This window comes from Bubalus kerabau, chromosome 2 (genome assembly GCF_029407905.1).
Source record: "Bubalus kerabau isolate K-KA32 ecotype Philippines breed swamp buffalo chromosome 2, PCC_UOA_SB_1v2, whole genome shotgun sequence".
NCBI classification, from domain to species: Eukaryota; Metazoa; Chordata; class Mammalia; order Artiodactyla; family Bovidae; genus Bubalus; species Bubalus kerabau.
The window spans coordinates 110,562,681-110,580,247 of NC_073625.1; the positions used below are offsets into that span (position 1 = coordinate 110,562,681).

Genomic DNA, 17,567 nt, shown 5'->3' on the forward strand with positions numbered 1-17,567 from the left:
AACTTCTCATATTTCCCTTCTACTCATAACTCCAAATAGGCCATGGTAGGGGGGTTGCTGCTAGACTGCATCCATTCCTCCAGTTGGAGGAATGTCTTCATTGGACATTGGGTATCCAATGGGTGTCTTCAACCTGCCAGACCCCAGGCCAGGGGATCTGTGCTCAACTTCTCCCACTGATCACACCCAGCTTCTTCATAAGTTTGGGCACTCTATCCTGTCCTTAAAAGTATTATTTCAAAACAGCTAACAAGAAAAGGAAAATCTTTTCAAGCAAAAGAAGTGGAAGAACAGGGAAAATGAGCGTAATATCCTGTTTTAGGATAAGAGCTTTCACAAAAGTATATTTAAATGTCATAGGGCAGACAGAATGCTAATTTCCTACCTCAGAAATGCTTCTTCCCAGTAGGCAACAAAGAGAACCCCACCAGGACTTAAACCCACTCTTGCCCCATGCACTCCAATACTATCTGCCAGTCAAAAAAACAAAACAAAACAGAAGATAATGAGTACTGTCAGGCAACTCCACTGATCTCTCTGTAACAATAAGGCCAACCAAAGACTAAAGATGAGGAGGACTGGGAGGAAAGCAGACACACAAAAGGAACCATGTCAAGTGATATATGAGATGTGTCAGAAATGATGAGTTATTCCAGGGCCAAACAAACCAATCTCTTTACTAGAGAGGCACACCTCTCCTCTGTATATTAGTCAAATATACTAACACATGAAAGATCACATCACCTTGTTTATGGATACATTTAATATCCCTTGCCCTTCCCACCTTTCAAAACATAATAGTATACAAAATATAAAATATCTTAAATATTTATAAAAATCGCAAGAAAAAAATAGAATGTATGAAAATATTTTTATCTGAGTTCTCCCTCATTGTTGAGAGGCAGCTTAGTTTGCCTTGAGTTCATAACTGTTGAGCGGATAGGAGTATGCCCTGCCTAATACTATTCTGTCCCGAAGGAGCTTAAATAAAACATAGTAGTTGCAGAAGAGGATGAGAGCCATGGAAAGTGTGTGGTTCCACTTCTCTGACCGCAGCAAGGAATAGAGCTGGTAGAAGACAACACTGCCCTCAATAAGGATAAGCAGATTTAACAGCCTTAATGGACGATGAAACAGGAACTGTAAGGAAGTTAAAAAGCAAAATGTTATTTCATAGAAAAGACGGCAGTTATTCTCACATTTTTTTCTAAAATCATTTTACAGTTATAGGCTCCTATGTACACTAATAAGTAGATCTGCTTATTGAATGTCAATCAGGCAGAGATCCAAACCCATTCTTTTTTGCTCAAGGTATAATGAAATACATTTTATTTCAATACCCCTGAGAAACAGAAAGGGATTTATCCAAAAGAACTCTTTCTCAAAAAAAAAAAAAAGTTTTTCCTCGATTATATCTTATCTCAAATATTTTACTTGAGATAACCACTTAAAATGTAACTGCTTAAAAATGTAAAAATCGTTGGTTTGTGGGCTGATCTAAGACATAAACACCTAAACTAAACAAGTCTGGAGGGAGGGGTGGTAATACAAGTTGAAATATCAATACAGTAATTTCTTAATTTCTTAAACTGTTACCCACCAAGCTGTTTTGTTTTGCCCAGTTTTTCTGGATATTGAGAAGTAGGGTATACAAAGACAGAACATTGAAGAAGGAAGGAAAGATTAGTTAGAATTAAGAGACTGGCTAAACACAGAGCTCCAAGTTCATCACTCTTAAGAGGCTGAATCCTAGTTGACTAATAAAAATGTATTATGAATAGAAGACCGTGGTCACAGACTGCAAACTGTGCTAATGGTGGTGTATCAGATCTAAAAGAATAAGTTAGACCTCGGGGCTCAAATATGAGAATAAAGCTCTGAAAGGTTTAACTGGGTTCTCGGGATTCTTCTGCAGGAGAAAGAACACGTTTACCCTGGATTTTATTACATGATCTCCAGTAATACCATGTATAATACTGGCTCAGAATTAACATTCTAAAAAAAAAAAATCAGGCAATTTCAGATTCTGTGGCAATTATACCAAATATAATTAAATGTGTAGGTAGGCTATAAACTGAATGAGTAAAAATGTGAGGAGAGCCACAGTTACAGGTAGCAGGTCCATTCTAAACTTCGGTGTGCCTTAAGAATCATTTCCGAATATGTAAATTACGCAAATTCCTAGGATTCTTCAGAGATCTGACTCTAAGGGACCCAACCACCACTCTGAGGAGCAGTGATTTACGTGTTTGGTCACACAAAATCAGTAATAAGTTCCTTAATCTTTCTTCTATGGTTTCCACCTGATTCTTCAGCTGTCCAACACTAGCAAGGAAAATACTTATTTTTCAAGCAGGAAATTTTAATAAACCATCTGGTTACTGTCGGCTTCCAGGGGACCATAATGGCCAACAGATGCCATTAACAGCCTGTGGAATTCAGCTGGCTGAATGAAATATTCTGTGTAGAAACCAGATGTTTGTGCGGTTATAACCTAAGTCCACCCATCCATCTTAAGGCAATCCCACAGGGGTCCAAGAGATTGTTGTAGTTCCCTCATTCAAAGGCCTTCCACCTCGGCCCACCCACCCCTATTTATAAGCAGCCTGCCCTGATGCAAGTTTCCAGTATTTAATGAAAAAGTCCTTAGTAGAGAACACTCGCAGAACCAGAACGTCCAAGTACCCTCATAAGGAACTGGGAGGGATGAAGGGAGGGATGGGGGGGAGAAAGGGATTCAAGTATCAAATGAATGAATGAATGAATAAAATCTCCCAATTCTTTTTCAGAATATGATCTCCATTCAAAGGCAATGCACTGCACTTTGGGTATTTTTACTGAAAACAGTTCCCTGCATGTACCTTCTATTCCCCACTCCCATTAATCAGTTTGTCTTTCTTTAATAAGTAAATATTTCTCCCTCCTAGAGCCAGAATTTCTGGAAAACTGAAAGATCAAACAGAACATAACCCAAGACATAAATCAAATGGGACAGAAACTGGCTTTAGTAGGTATCTATTGCTTTTTTCCTTTCAAACTTTTAAGCCTTTTTTCCTTTTAATTTGAAAAAAGGTAAAAGACCACAGATCATGCCATCTGCCTGTGTTTCAAAGGGGAAGTCTAAGTATTTTAAGGAGATGATATACATGAGAAAAACCAAAAACTAAAATCATATTATTACTATATTAAATATTGCATAATGATACACAGATATAATAGCGATACTGCTAAACCAAACTATTACAAAATTAAAGACTGTAAGATGAAAATGGAAGTCTTAAATAATTGTGTACTTCTTTCAAGTAATACTAGACTCAACAAATTCCATTGTAACTAGAGAAACCAGTCAAGCTATTAAAGTTGAGATACTGGCATTTCACCTTCAATCTGCCTTTCAGAAGTATTCCCAAAGGACAGAGGCCATTACAGTAGCAAAATAATTACCCTGTATTAATGTCCTAGTATGTGCTATACTCCGTGCTAGATATTTACACACAGAGTGGCCTCTTAACACTCCTAAGCTTATGTCTGAAAAGAAATAAGCGGTACTTGCATAAAAGCGGGCATGGGATACATCTGAAGGCACCGCCACGTTGTAAGGCCCCACGGCTCTATATAAGCATCTGCTGTGTCGCACCAACACCCCTTGAGGCCATATTGTATTTTCTGACCAACTAAGGGAGAAAGAAATGCAATGTTAGCATATTGGCAATTACAGATAAGATAGTGTTTGGCAAAACCAGCTATATTTCTATGGAAAGGATTAAGTATTCAAGTCTTCATCTGCCTGAATTCTGAAAAGACAGTAATTCCATGGTCAGACTGGAAGGAGTTAGAAAGGATTTATTATAACTTCATTGCTATATTTAGAGAGAAAAGTTAACTGCAAAGTTAACTCAGTGTCAAAGGACTTAAGAAAGGCTTAGGAGAACAAGCAGAAACAAATGTGTAAGTAAGGCATCTATGAGCCAGAAAATCGAGTATAAGCAGGTGGACTGTCACCTCAATTCCAAGTGAGCAGAGTCCACCGGTGGAAATGCTAGAGGGAACAAACAAGAAGAGGAAAGTGTATGGTAACAAGACGAGTGGAGAAATTAACACATTATCAAACTAGTGTGACATTTACTGCAGAATTACATCCCACAAGCTACAGAAAATCTATTCATTTATCACACATTTCAAGTGCTTCATATTGTGAGAACCTGTACAGATGAATACAGAGACACACAAGGTACCAACACACAGACTTTTCTTTTTACTGCTTTCCTGGTTTATTTTTATAGAGGTTTCTCTGGGAAAAAGAGGTTATGCAAGAAGCTTCCCTCTTTCCAGCACCAACATAATGAAGTTTGGGTGGGGATGGGGGATCTTCAGGTTAAACTTTTTTTTTTTTTTTAATCTAAGTTAATTCATCTCTTCCTGATTTTGGAAAGGTTAGTTTCCTAGGGTAAGAACTGGGACAGCATTTTAAATATGTTAAAGAAAAAAAAACGTCTAGCACCCTGAAGCTTTCCCAGTTCAGAAAATGTTCCATCAGCCTTGCTCACACTTACCAGCATTAAAGTGAAGACACACCTCATGGCCATGCGCCATCAGGAGCCTGAAGATGTACAGTACTAGCACTGTGCATGGGGTTTTCAATTTTTATTGAAATCTGTCCTTTGCCCACAGTCAGGTTTCTTTTCAGCCTGGCCCAATCTCTTTCAGTTCCTGGGCTTGAAGGCCTGTGCTAATCTGTATCAGACATCAAGGCAAATAATTGAAGGGAGCACTCTGAGGGGAAGAGGGGAAGGGAATGTCACCTTTAATTAGGACACCTTTAATTTCCTAATTTAATCAGGAAAGAATTTCTAGGTGATGAAATTTGTGAAATGTTCAAATTATAAAAGGGAGGAAGATGAAGATGGTCCAGGTCTGAGAGAAAGGCATGATGAAGGTCTCAGAAGCAAGACAATAAAAGGATTCTAAAGTCAGTCACTTTGGACCATAGGGACCATGCGGAGAAATGACTGACTGGGGGACTCAATGAAAGGAATACTCAGAAAGAACTCAATTAGGGACAGTTTTCGTTTGAATATAGGAAAAGCAGAGCAACATTCATTAGTGAGTTTAGGAAAAGAAATGCACGAAGACGCAGGCTAATACAACAACAAAACAAAGAAACAAAAAAACAAAAATAAGTAAACAAAAAATAAAAATGCTGGCTAGGAAAATTACTAGAGCAAATTTACGTTTATTAGAGAGAAAAGACAAGAGAAGCAAAGTCCAGCTGCCTAAGACAATTAGCTAGCAGCTATTTAGCTGTGGCAATGAAAACGAGATGAATCTCACAGTCTTCTAAAGAAAATTAAAAATATATCATGAGTCTTTGAATTTGGGCAAATGGTTAGGACTGAAAGAAAACTCCAAGATGATAGTTTGGGAAACAAATTACACACTCTAGAGTGACTGGGCAGTTGAAAGGTAGAAGGCATTTGAGGAGGGACTGGGGATGGTGGTGGAAATGAGTTAATGTTCCCTGCTTTCAGTTTAGAGTGATGACAAGCACCCATGTGGGCAAAAACTAAAAATTAAATGTTCAAAGCCAAGAACAAGAATGACATACAAAGCAAATAAACATGGTCAGCAGCATGTAAAAAGGTGTTAAATGGTTTTATCCTCTAACCTACTTACATGTGCTGTGGAGCATTGCTGTAGGAGCCATGTTCAAGCTTCTGCCACTTGCCCAGGTGAGCAGCTGATTTATGCAGCAAATCACAGTACTTGGATGGCAGCAGCTGTGTGGTGAGCATGACAAAAGCATTGATCCACACCATAATGAGGTGCTCACATGACCAGCGCATGTCATAGTACTGGGTACTCTGGAAGAGATTAGAAGACAGAGAAATGATCCATGTGCTGGCGAGCATGAAGGCAGGGATGGATGCGTGTACATACGCCCCGCAGATAATGCCACTCTGAGTCACACATGCATTTGCTGTCCTGCTGTCCGTGCAGAAAGTTCAAGAGCAGAGTCCTCCAAAATCCTGCAGCCTGACTTTCTGGTTGCATGAGTTAGGGTTGGGAGGGAGAGGCAATGATACTTTAAGTCCTTTCTTTCTAGAAGTGAATGCTCTCTGTGAATGACCACTCCAGCTGCAGATGTGCTGCTCAATGGGTGAAGGAAGGGCACTAAAATGACCCAGAAGATTCTGGGCCCAAGTGACATCCAGACCATTTTTCTCTTCTACCAAAATAAAGTTTAAATAAAGGTTAGATTAAATTCAAGGAAACTCCTGATGACCATGTTAAGATCAACCATGGTAGGCTGTATTTTACTGAAACTTCAGTCCTCTTACACTACCATATACTGATTCTAAGTACAAGTTTATTCTCCAGAAACTGGGGGTGGGGAAAATCTAAAAAAAAAAAAAGAAAGAAAGAAAGAAAGAAAGAAAACAAGAGGGGACCACCACGGGTGCATCACAGATATGGAAATATCTATCCACCAACCAGGTATTGGTGCACTCCAGATGCAGCCGAACTCCACCATCCAGGCTGCCGAAGGGGAGACAGAGAAAAGGGGGATTAAATAATACCCAGTTTATGTCATCCACACACAAATCCAGGAAGCATGGGAAAGCACGTAACCTCTTACCTTCACAAAACACAGGGGAAGAAACGCAACATAGTAGGCACTGAAGAGAGAGTTGAAGAGAACTTCCTTGATCCTGTGGTTGAAATCGGCTTTCAGACATTCCACTTCATTGCGAATGAGGTCAGGAGACAGTGGGCAGCTGTGGGTGGGGATGGGCGTGGCATTATTAAACTGTTCTTTTAGAGACTCCAGCAATAAGGAGAGGAAGTCCTTGGATTTCGCCAAGCCACCCACAGTTGAGGCACTTTCCTCTACTGCCTGGTGCTGGACCACATAGGGAAAGTCTGTGAGAAGGAGATGAGCTCTACTATCTTGGTGGAAACAGCAGAGAGGAACATAAACACCAAACCTGTAGAAAAACAGGAGTATGAAAATGAGACCACAGATACCACCTAATATCAGACCTCATAACTATGTTAGTAAAATAGTCATGATTCTTCAAAATGAACCTAATATAATGGGGACTTGGCTGATGGCAAATTCATTATCTGGGAAGCTCTTTAATTTCTTCCCACAAAGGCAATATATATTCACTGTAGGATAAGAAACTACAAAAAAATCATGACAATTACCTAGAAATCATCCTTTTTATAATTTTTACAATTGGGTGCATAGGCTTTATATTTTTTCTATGTTTAGCTTCACACAGTATAAACTGTTTTGTATACTACTGTTTTAACTTTGGGTGTGTGATTATGTAGCTGGTATGTACTGAGTATTTTCTCATGTCATTAAATGTTTTTGTTAACAATTCTAAAAGGTACTACAGTATCCTCATATAACTATACCATACTTTACCTATTTCTCTCGTTAGAAACATACTATTTGTTATTTTCCACTATCATAATTACCAATGGAGTAAATAATTTCCCACACACATCTTTGTGTACATCTGGTATTTCTTGAAGGGTTGCCTTTTACTTCCAGTTTTCTCTTAGTGACGGGGCTCCCCTGCCTCCTCACAACATCACCCATATCACCACCCTAGCTCCCCTTGTTATTTTTCTCCACTGAACTGGTAAGATCATGTATTTTACATGTTTATTAGGTTTTTTATTTAGGGTTTTTTTCCATTGGTCTAACCTCCCCTTACTACAATGTAAAAAGCTCCAGGAACCAGATATTTGAGTCTGTTTATTAGTTCACTGCTATATATATCCTTGATACCTATAATAGAGGCTGAAACACAGTAAGTACTAAATAAATACCTGGTAAGATTAATACAAACAATTATGAAGTACAATAGATAAATTCTTACAGATAAAATTACTTGGCTAGAGGACCAAAAATTTGTGAGACTTTTCATAACTTCTTAAAGTTACTTCAAACTTTGGCTCCTTAAAAACATTTTAAACACTTCCCTAAGTCTTAAGAAACTTCCACGTTGTAACCTAGGTCTGTATTATAAATAAAGTGGTCATTTCACTGATATAAATTTAGATATTAAAAATAGCAAATAAAAAGACACCTTATTTATGAATTTTATTTGAAAAAAATTAACAAATGTCACTTGTTCATAGTTCCCTCTAGAGGGAGAAAGGAAGACTTTATTACTAATTAAGAGGATGGTGAGCAGCAACTCTGGGATCCAAAGTGAATGTGCCCTGGAGTAGCAGAAAGGGAGGTGAGTAAATGCAAAAGTATCAGGCAAAACTCACACATGTGCAAAATTGCGAAAGCTAGAGAAGGCTGCAAGTTCAATACTGCTGAAACTGCACATGCAGGAGTGGGGGTGAGAGCTGGGGTGTGGAGCAGATTGCCATGATGGCCCCGTTTCTTTACCCTTCCCAGTAGTTTCACCCACTGTCACGTAACTGCACAGCCCTCCTTCGCGTGGAAGGAGACCCTGCCTAATCTCCGTGCTGGGCTCAATAGTGTGATCTGTTCTGGCCAATGGCATGTCAGCAGACACGCTAGGATGAGAAGCTTTAAATGGGCTTGTACATTCAGGCTTGTTCTTTTGCCACTCTGCCAGTTTCATGTGACTGTGTCCAGAGGTTGCCAGAGCATGAGACTCATGGAACAGAGCTTACTTGTCCTAGCTGCCTAAACAGACAGCCATCAATCTCAAACATGTGACTGAACCCAGCTAAGATAAGATTGGGAGAGCCTCTTAACTTCCAGCTGATCCCAACATATGCACAATAAATACACAGAGTGTATGTATGCTACCACAGCTCTGCGGATGCTTGTTACAGCATCACGTGTCGATAGAGAACTGATACAGGGTAGCATCAAAGGCTTAGAGCATGGAGAGTTTTGTAAAGTACAAAAATGATTCATTAAAGAATTTTAAAGAGGGTTAGTACATATATTTAGACATAAACTTTGTTTGAATTACATGCTTATTTCATTGATTTACAAGGGTATGGACAGCCTCCAAAAATAAGCTTCTTTACATATCTAAAAAGAAATGAAAAGGTTTGCTAGTCATTCTGATGATGGTAATCCTCTTCAGTCTAGCCAAAATACTCGTTGATATATCCATATATTAGCCTTTCAAGTTAGATATGGTTAATCTTCTGAATGATTCAATCAGATATTGCTAGTAAACAGAATAACTAAATAATTTGTTTTCAACTCAAACAGGTGAAATGTTAATCTAGAAATACAGAAACAATTGATGTAAAATATGTACCTTATAAGGAATCTGAATCATGAAAAATGAAGTTTTTAACAAGAAAATTCATTCTGTATGAACCAAGTTGATGAGTCCTTTAAATAATTGTTTAAGCATTATAATTAGAACCTTACAGAGTACAACCAATAGAAAGACTCTTCCTGCCACAAAGTCAGACTTGGCTGCACAGTCTCTGAGTATGTCTTTATTTTATATAGTCACGACACATATAAATTCATGCTTATGCTATAGCATCATAAATGGTATAAAGCAATGATTCTCAAATTTGAGCTAGCATCAGAATCATCTGGAGGACTTGTGTTAAAAGACAAATCACTGGGCCATACTTTCTAGAGTTTCTGTTTCAGTCTGGGGTTGATTCCAAGAATTTCTAACAAATTTCTAGGAGGTAGTGATGCTCTTGTTCTGGGAGCCACATTTTGAGGACTACTGAATTTAGAGTAATGGTTAAGACAATGGCTCTGGAATCAAAAAGACCTGGGTCTTTCTCATTAATTGTCTAACCATAGGAAAATTTTTCAACTGCTTAATCTGTCTTTACCTATGTCAAAAATTGCTAATTGTCTGCCAATAGCTACTGTTCTGTTCTTCCACAGCAACAGAAATTTTAGTTAAGATACAGCTCCCCTGCTAAAGATTCAGTTTTCCAGACTCCCTTACAATGTATTCTACTAGGGAAAGGGGAGCAAAAAGATAACAGAAGCTTGAGTCCTGACACCATGGAGCCACTACAACTATCCAACATGACTTAAATACACTGGACAGGAGAGAGGAATAAATTTCTAACTTCTTAAAGCCTCCAGTATGTTGGATCTGTTACAGCAGATTAAATATACTACTTCCTGGGTGACTGTAATGATTTCATGAGATGATGTTTATAAGCACCACCTAGCCCAACACTTAACACATAATAAGAGTTGAATAAATGATAGCTATCTGTTACATCTAATGAAGGTGGTTTTAGCCAAATGTATACAAATTAAAAAACTATGCAAGATATTTAGTTTAATAAGGTAATATCTACAATAAAACACCACAATTCAACCATCAGAATGGCTAAAATTTTTCAAATGGAAAACATCCAATGCTGACAAAACTGTGTAGCTGTCAGACTCTTACAGTATTGGTGAAAGGATAAAATGATACCACTTCCTTGAGAAAAAGTCTGATAGACTCTAATTAAACTACACATACTCCTACCTTGTGGCCTAGCAATGCCACTCCTACATATAATTCTCCCAAGAGAATGTAAAGGTAGCTTTACAAAAAAAGACTTGTTTAAGAATGTGTATAATAGTTTTTTTGTTTTTTTTTAAAGAGTAGCCAAAAACTAGAAACAACCCTGATGTTGAACAAGAGGAAAATAAACTGTGGTATACTTATGCAATGAACTATTATTTATAATATGTAACCATAGACAAATCTCAAAAACAACATGCTGAGTCAAAGATGGCTTGAAAGTGTACATATTGTACAATTCTATTTATATGACATTCTAGAACTGGCAACCTAATCTATGGTGGGGGAAAAAAATAATCAAAACAGTGGTTGGCTCTGGGATGCAAAGGGTGGGGTTTGACTGGAAAGGGACATGAAGGAATCTCTGGAGTAATGGTGACATTCCATACTGGGATGAGGTTTTGATTTATACATGTATATGCATTTATCAAAACTCAGCAAATGTACACAAGATTTGTGAATTTTACTGTATATGAATTTTATATGGCAAATAAAGCCAATGAAAATGTTCTCCATTGGTACTGCTAACAATCTTAGTTTGTATCTATTGCCCTAACTCTATTCCAGTTTAGAAAATAAATTATACGGTCACCCTACTCACTGATTTTTTTTCCAATTGCCTAAACTTCAGATTTGCATTGAAGAATTTCATTTCCCTCCCTTTTATACCATCTTCTTGCATGACCCAATAATTTTTTAAGACTTACTAATAAAATAGTAAAACTGGAGTACTCACGGGTAGCCAAGGAAAAGGAGATTGAGGACTGAATGGCTTCGGAAGAGATTGACGAGGGTCCAACAAAGTACCCATCCACACAAAGTAAGTAGCACCAAGCGAGCTGATATCAGAACCATGTAGTGAATCATTGATGATGCACCCGCCTTAGTGGCCTATAAGTTTGGAAGCACCAAAAATAAAAGTTTATAAATGACCTTACTCAAAAGCAATGTGACTCCAGTAAGGACTTAGTAAATTTAGAGGAAGATAAACTTGGGCGGGGGGGTGGGGGAGGAAAGGAGAAAAACTGCCCATTCCGCTTTGTTTTCCTCTTTCTTGAAGGTTCAGATCACTCCAGGCAGTTAACTGTTTCCTCCTTACATTCCCATAGTGTCTCACACAGACCTCCACACAATTTCTTATGAAATTGTCTAATTTATTTACATTGGGGCTTCTCAAAGTATGTTCCATTAACCACACTCATCAGAATCACTGGGGCTACTCACTGTACATGCAAATTCCTACTTGCTTTTATCATCAGGTATAGGGAACAAACTCACAAGTTAAGGAACCTGTATTTTAACAACCCACCAAGTGATTTTTATATACATAAAAATAGTGAGCCACTAGTTTGACTGCAGACTAGACAATGGCCTCAACAGCAGCAACAGTGTTTCTATTTTTCTCTGAATCTTCCCCCCAATATGCTTGCTGAATTTATGTTCAATAAATTATGGAAACTTCAAAAAGTAATGAGATCTTCTATGACAAATCCCTATATAAATAGAAGTTGTTTTTTTTTTTACTTTAGCAAACATGAAAATAACGCATGGTCCTTACTTCTAGATCTTCACATCACAGCTGTTCAAATACTCTTCTTTAATCCTGAATCTTTAAAACTGATTAAACTAGAGTAAGAAACCATAGTTGTCTAAACATGAGGCTCTGCAATGTCATTTTCTTACAAACTGAACCAGGAAGGAGAGAATGAGTGAAATGCAGGGGAAAATGACAGATTCTTATAAGCTCTGGAACAGCAATGTCAGAACTCAGAAAAACAATTCTCTGGAGTCAACAGCACAAGGAAAAGGAGGAGTTTTCCAGGTACCTCCTATGTATGCATTTCTTAGTTCACCCAACATGCTACCAATACACAGCATAAATAATATACACATAATATATACTGTTTGTGTAGTTACTTATAAAAGCATAGAAGCAGTTAATTAATACTACTGCCTGAGCCTCAAAACTGTGAAGTAGGCTCAACGTGTTCTCAGTAATAGCATGGCAAATAATTGCATATTATTCCCGATACATACTTCATGCCAGTGTACCTCATGTGTCAAAGACAAGAGAAGGCATTTAAGCCACTGGAATTACTTCAGTGCCTCCACTCTCAAATGTTTAGGGTTAGTTAACAACAACAAAAAAAAGGCTGTTTCTGCCTAGTGTCACCATAGCAGCAGAACCTGAATGTATTTATAATTTCTGCCATATTCCAGAGCCCAACCTCTTAACCACAAAGCTAGTGGAGGTGATGGAATTCCAGTGGAGTGATTTCAAACCCTAAAAGATGATGCTGATAAAGTGCTGCACTCAATATGTCAACATATTTGGAAAACTTAGCAGTGGCCACAGGACTGGAAAAGGTCAGTTTTTATTCCAATCTCAAAGAAGGGCAATGCCAAAGAATGTTCAAAGTACTATACAATTGTGTTAGTTCCACATGCTAGCAAGGTAATGCTCAAAATCCTTCAAGCTAGGCTTCAACAGTACATGAACTGAGAACTTCCAGATATACAAGCTGGTTTTAGAAAAGGCAGAGGAACCAGAGATCAAATTGCCAATATCCACCGGATGATAGAAAAAGCAAGTGAATTCCAGAAAAACATCTACTTTTGCTTCATTAATTACTCTAAAGACTTTAACCGTGTGGATCATAACAAACTGTGGAAAATTCTTTAGAGGTGGAAATACCAGACCATCTTACCTGTCTCCTGAGAAACCTGCATGCAGGTCAAGAAGCAACAGTTAGAACCAGACATGGAAAAACAGACTGGTTCAAAATTGAGAAAGGAGCTTGTCAAGGCTGTATATTGCCACCCTACTTATTTAACTTCTATGCAGAGTACATCATACAAAATTCCGGGCTAGATGAAGCACAAGCTGGAATCAAGATTGACGGGAGGAAGACCAACAACCTCAGATATACAAATAACACCACTCTAATGGCAGAAAGTGAAGAGGAACTAAAGAACCTCCTGATGAGAGTGAAAGAGGAGAGTGAAGAGGCTGGCTTAAAACTCAACATTCAAAAAACCAAGATCATGGCACCTGGTCCCATTACTTCAGGGCAAATAGATGGGGAAAAAGAGGAAGCACTGACAGATTTAATTTTGGGGGGCTCCAAAATCACTGCAGAAGGTGACTTCACCCATGAAATTTTTTTTCCTTGGAAGGAAAGCTATGACCAATCTAGACAGCGTATTATAAAGCAGAGATATCACTTTTCTAATAAAGGTCCACACAGTCAAAACTATGGTTTTTCCAGTGCTCAATGCATGGATGTGAGAGCTGGACCATAAAAAAGGCTGAGCGCCAAAGAATTGATGCTTTCGAACTGTGGTCCTGGAGAAGACTCTTGAGAGTCCCATGACTGGAAGGAGAACAAACCGGTCAATCCTAAAGGAAATCAACTCTGAATATTCATTGGAAGGACTGATGCAGAAAGTAAACCTCCAATACTATGGCCAACTTATGCAAAGAGCCTCCTCATTGGAAAAGACTCTGATGCCAGGAAAGACCGAGGGCAAGAGCAGAAGGGGGCAACGGAGGATGAGACGGTTGGGTGGCATGACAGACACAATGGACATGTGTTTGAGCAAGCTCCAGGGGATAGTGAAGGACAGGGAAGCCTGGAGTGCTGCAATCCATGAGGTCGCAAAGAGCTGGACACTACTTAGTGACTAAACAACAAATAAACTCTCTGAAGTCATGCAAAAGCTGTTAAAACTATTCTTAAGTAAAAGAAACAATAGAGTTTTTCAAGGTATAGCCCTTGTAGCTCCAAAAAAGAAACCTCTATTTATGAAGGGCTTACACACTAACTAGAAGGGTTTACATACTAATCTGACATACACAAGCACCATTTCTAAGTAACTGAAAAAGATGAAACAAAATCAATCCTTGCCTCTTTTAACAGATATAAACATAAAATCCCACTGAGTTTCTCTAAAGAAAGAAGAGACTTTCTCAAACATCCAAAAGCAAGAACCTAATTTCATGACCTAAATAAAGACCTTGGGATTAAAAAATCATAGCCTTTCCCACCGCGAAAAACCTGCACTCTTACTATCAATGTTTTAGAGTTAACTTCAAATAGCTTTCAGATTATGACTTAATTATCTGCAATTATTCTGTGCTCACAGAAATAAGGGTCCTGAAAATCAGAGCCTGTAGACACAGATTTCCCATGTATGTTTTAGAAGAGTTGACCCTAAGTTAGCTGTGATTATAGCAATGATTTATTCTAAATTTCACAGTTAAAAACAAATTAAAATTATTAGCCATTTTAGCTAAGTTAACATTTTTTGTTTTTGTATTCATTTATAGGGCACAAAATGGCAACCCACTTCAGTGTTCTTGCCTGGAGAATCCCAGGGACAGGGGAGCCTGGTGGGCTGCCGTCTATGGGGTCACACAGAGTCGGATACGAATGAAGTGACTTAGCAGCAGCAGCAGCATAGGGCACAAGATAAAATTTTAAAATACACATTTATCTTCTTCACTGGGGTTTACAAGTATAAAAAAATTATTTTAACAATGGCCATTTCATTAAAAGATCATATTAATGTTAACATGGTCTTTTTAATTAATTAGGTTCTAATCTTCAAGATAAGTCCTATGCAAATGTGGATGCTGTCTTTTAAAAATTCTACGTTTTAATAAACTCAAATGTCTCTTGCTAGCAACTCCACAAATGGTATATAAATAATTCCAAGTGAATGTTACTTGAATCACTGTTTTAGATGCAACTTTCCCTAGTAACAGTTACCTAAAATCCATCCTATTTTTACTATAACTATCAAAATTAAAAAGATTATACTGAAGGACTCAGAAGCTAGAATTAAGCTCCTACTGGACAAATAGAATTTCTAACAGCTGAATTAGTATATCACACTTGAACTTTGAATATATTATGAGAAAACCTTTTTAAAAAAAACTGGCACAGTTCATGTGAGAGTAAAGAAATTATTTATAACAGCATTTAAATTATACTTTGACACTTCACATTTTCAACCTGAACACATCCTAGTGACTAGCTCTAGCTATAAGCGATAGAATACAGTGAATGAGCTGTTACCTCTGAGATGAGAGCCCATACAAGCCTCCTTGCAAGCATCACTGTGATGAATGCTGCCAGGTGGTAATCAATGAGATGAAAATTCTGTAAGAGAAACAAATAACTACATCAGAAAGAAATATGGATATCCAGCTATAACTACCACATGAAGAAGCTTGCCCCCTCAAAAGGTCTTCTTATATCACCTTACATTTACAGACCACAGGAATTTGGGAGACTTTAAAGAGACTACCTGCCTTCTCCTTCTTTCATGACAAACTGCTTTAATTTTTAAAACACTATTTTAAGCTATCTGGAATGTAATCTTCTCTGTTCTTGAAAGTTTACTGTATTAAAAGGAAAAGACTGCAGTTTTGCGTTAAGTACCAACCTGCAGAATTATGACAAGAATAATTTATCTAAAATGCCATACTTATAATGAGTGTATCAAATTTAAATTTCCAGTCTCTAAGAGCTACTGTGGTTGGTCTCTCTTTAAGAAAACTTAAATTAATCTAACTGGGCATCTATTAACCTAAACTCCCTAACTCACTGATATATCAACACATTCAGTCTTTTCCCTTAACTTGATTCAGAAACATGTCTTATGTTGATCTCTTCTTCCTATAAAATGTGAACATTACCTAGATGCTGTGTATATGGTTCCTTCTAGTTCTAAGTCTGTATATTTAACTGTAATAATAAAATAAAAAGTCATTAGTGGCAAAAAAATAGGATATATTTTAATTTTGATGATCAAAAGGTCTCTAAGTTTCTACAGTTCTCCTTCCAGAATTTCTCAACTCATTCAATAAATATGAGCTGGGCACCCAGTTTGCTTAAGAGGGGAGGGCAATAACAATAAGCTAACAAGCAAAAGCATTTCAAACAATTATGCTGCTGTTAAGAAAAAAAACAGTAATGACGGGGAAGGGAAGTGTAGAACCAATTTAAACTGGTGATTAGGAAGGTTATCTCTAAGAAGGCAGCATTTGGCTGAAGGCGGCATTTAGGCTGACAGCTGAATGACAAAAACACACCAGCCAAGAGAAGATCAGGTGCTGAGCCCTCCAGGCAAGGAAAAGTGATCACATAGCTCTAAGGCAGGAAAATATACTCCTGGTATGTCTCAAAATCAGCAAGAAGGCTCAAATGAGGTAATGAGCAATAAAGACTGAGTTTACTTTTTTTTTCCCCTAAGGGGGAGTTATAGGAGTGTTTTAGGCAAAAGGTGCCATGATTCTTTCTATTTGTATTTTAAAATTTTCACGCTGATTGCTGTGTGGAAAATGTATTGGGGAAAGATCTATTAAGAAGCTATTGCTTTAAATTCAGGTGAGAAAACATGATCACTCAAACAGGGTCAGCAGCAATTGGGAGCTGCCAGATCTGGGATACATTTTAAAGGTAAAGCAGTCAGAATGCCAAGAGAATGAATGGCTTACTGCTTCTCAGGCTATTTCCTTTTCTCTAAGCGTTTAGAAAGAAAAAAAGTGAAGTCGCTCAGTCGTGTCCGATTCTTTGTGACCCCCATGGACTGTAGCCTACCAGGCTTCTCCATCCATGGGATTTTCCAGGCAAGAGTACTGGAGTGGGTTGCCATTTCCTTCTCCAGAGGATCTTCCTGACCCAGGGATAGAACCCAGGTCTCCCGCATTGTAGGCAGACACTTTACCGTCTGAGTCACCAGGGAAGTGTTTAGATCCTAACAATTATTTATGCCCTCTTGAGACTCCTGCATGCTCATCCTATTCCTTTAAAATAATGCAAGCAAATTCACTACATCCCCTAGCTAATGTCTGGGGGTCTTATTTATATGTATCACCAGTCCATCTAAGACATTTTTTATATAAAAAAAATTTAAGTGCCTAAGGTATTTCATTGTTAAACACATTTATATTCTAAATCATTGAAAAATAGTAATTTATGTTTGGTTAACCTTTACAAACCAGAATATTTGATTAATCAGAGCACTCCACTCCTGAATATT

General features: G+C 37.9%; 1 protein-coding gene across 4 annotated transcripts in view; it reads right to left on the reverse strand.

Annotated features, from left to right (window-relative positions):
• Positions 1–745: 745 nt before the first annotated feature.
• Positions 746–17,567, reverse strand: part of TMEM39A (transmembrane protein 39A) — a 29,004-nt gene continuing 12,182 nt past the window's right edge. The window contains exons 4-10 of one of the 4 annotated variants that reach the window (XM_055568282.1): positions 15,599–15,682; positions 11,254–11,408; positions 6,638–6,776; positions 6,493–6,537; positions 5,674–5,861; positions 3,554–3,674; positions 746–1,140 (exon numbers count right to left, since the gene is read on the reverse strand). In XM_055568282.1, coding sequence (XP_055424257.1) covers positions 907–1,140; positions 3,554–3,674; positions 5,674–5,861; positions 6,493–6,537; positions 6,638–6,776; positions 11,254–11,408; positions 15,599–15,682 — 966 coding nt within the window. In that variant the 3' untranslated portion in view covers positions 746–906. Of the gene's footprint in view, positions 1,141–3,553; positions 3,675–5,673; positions 5,862–6,492; positions 6,538–6,637; positions 6,987–11,253; positions 11,409–15,598; positions 15,683–17,567 lie in introns of all 4 variants that reach the window. The other 3 variants (XM_055568280.1, XM_055568283.1, XM_055568281.1) reach the window with 3 other exon arrangements.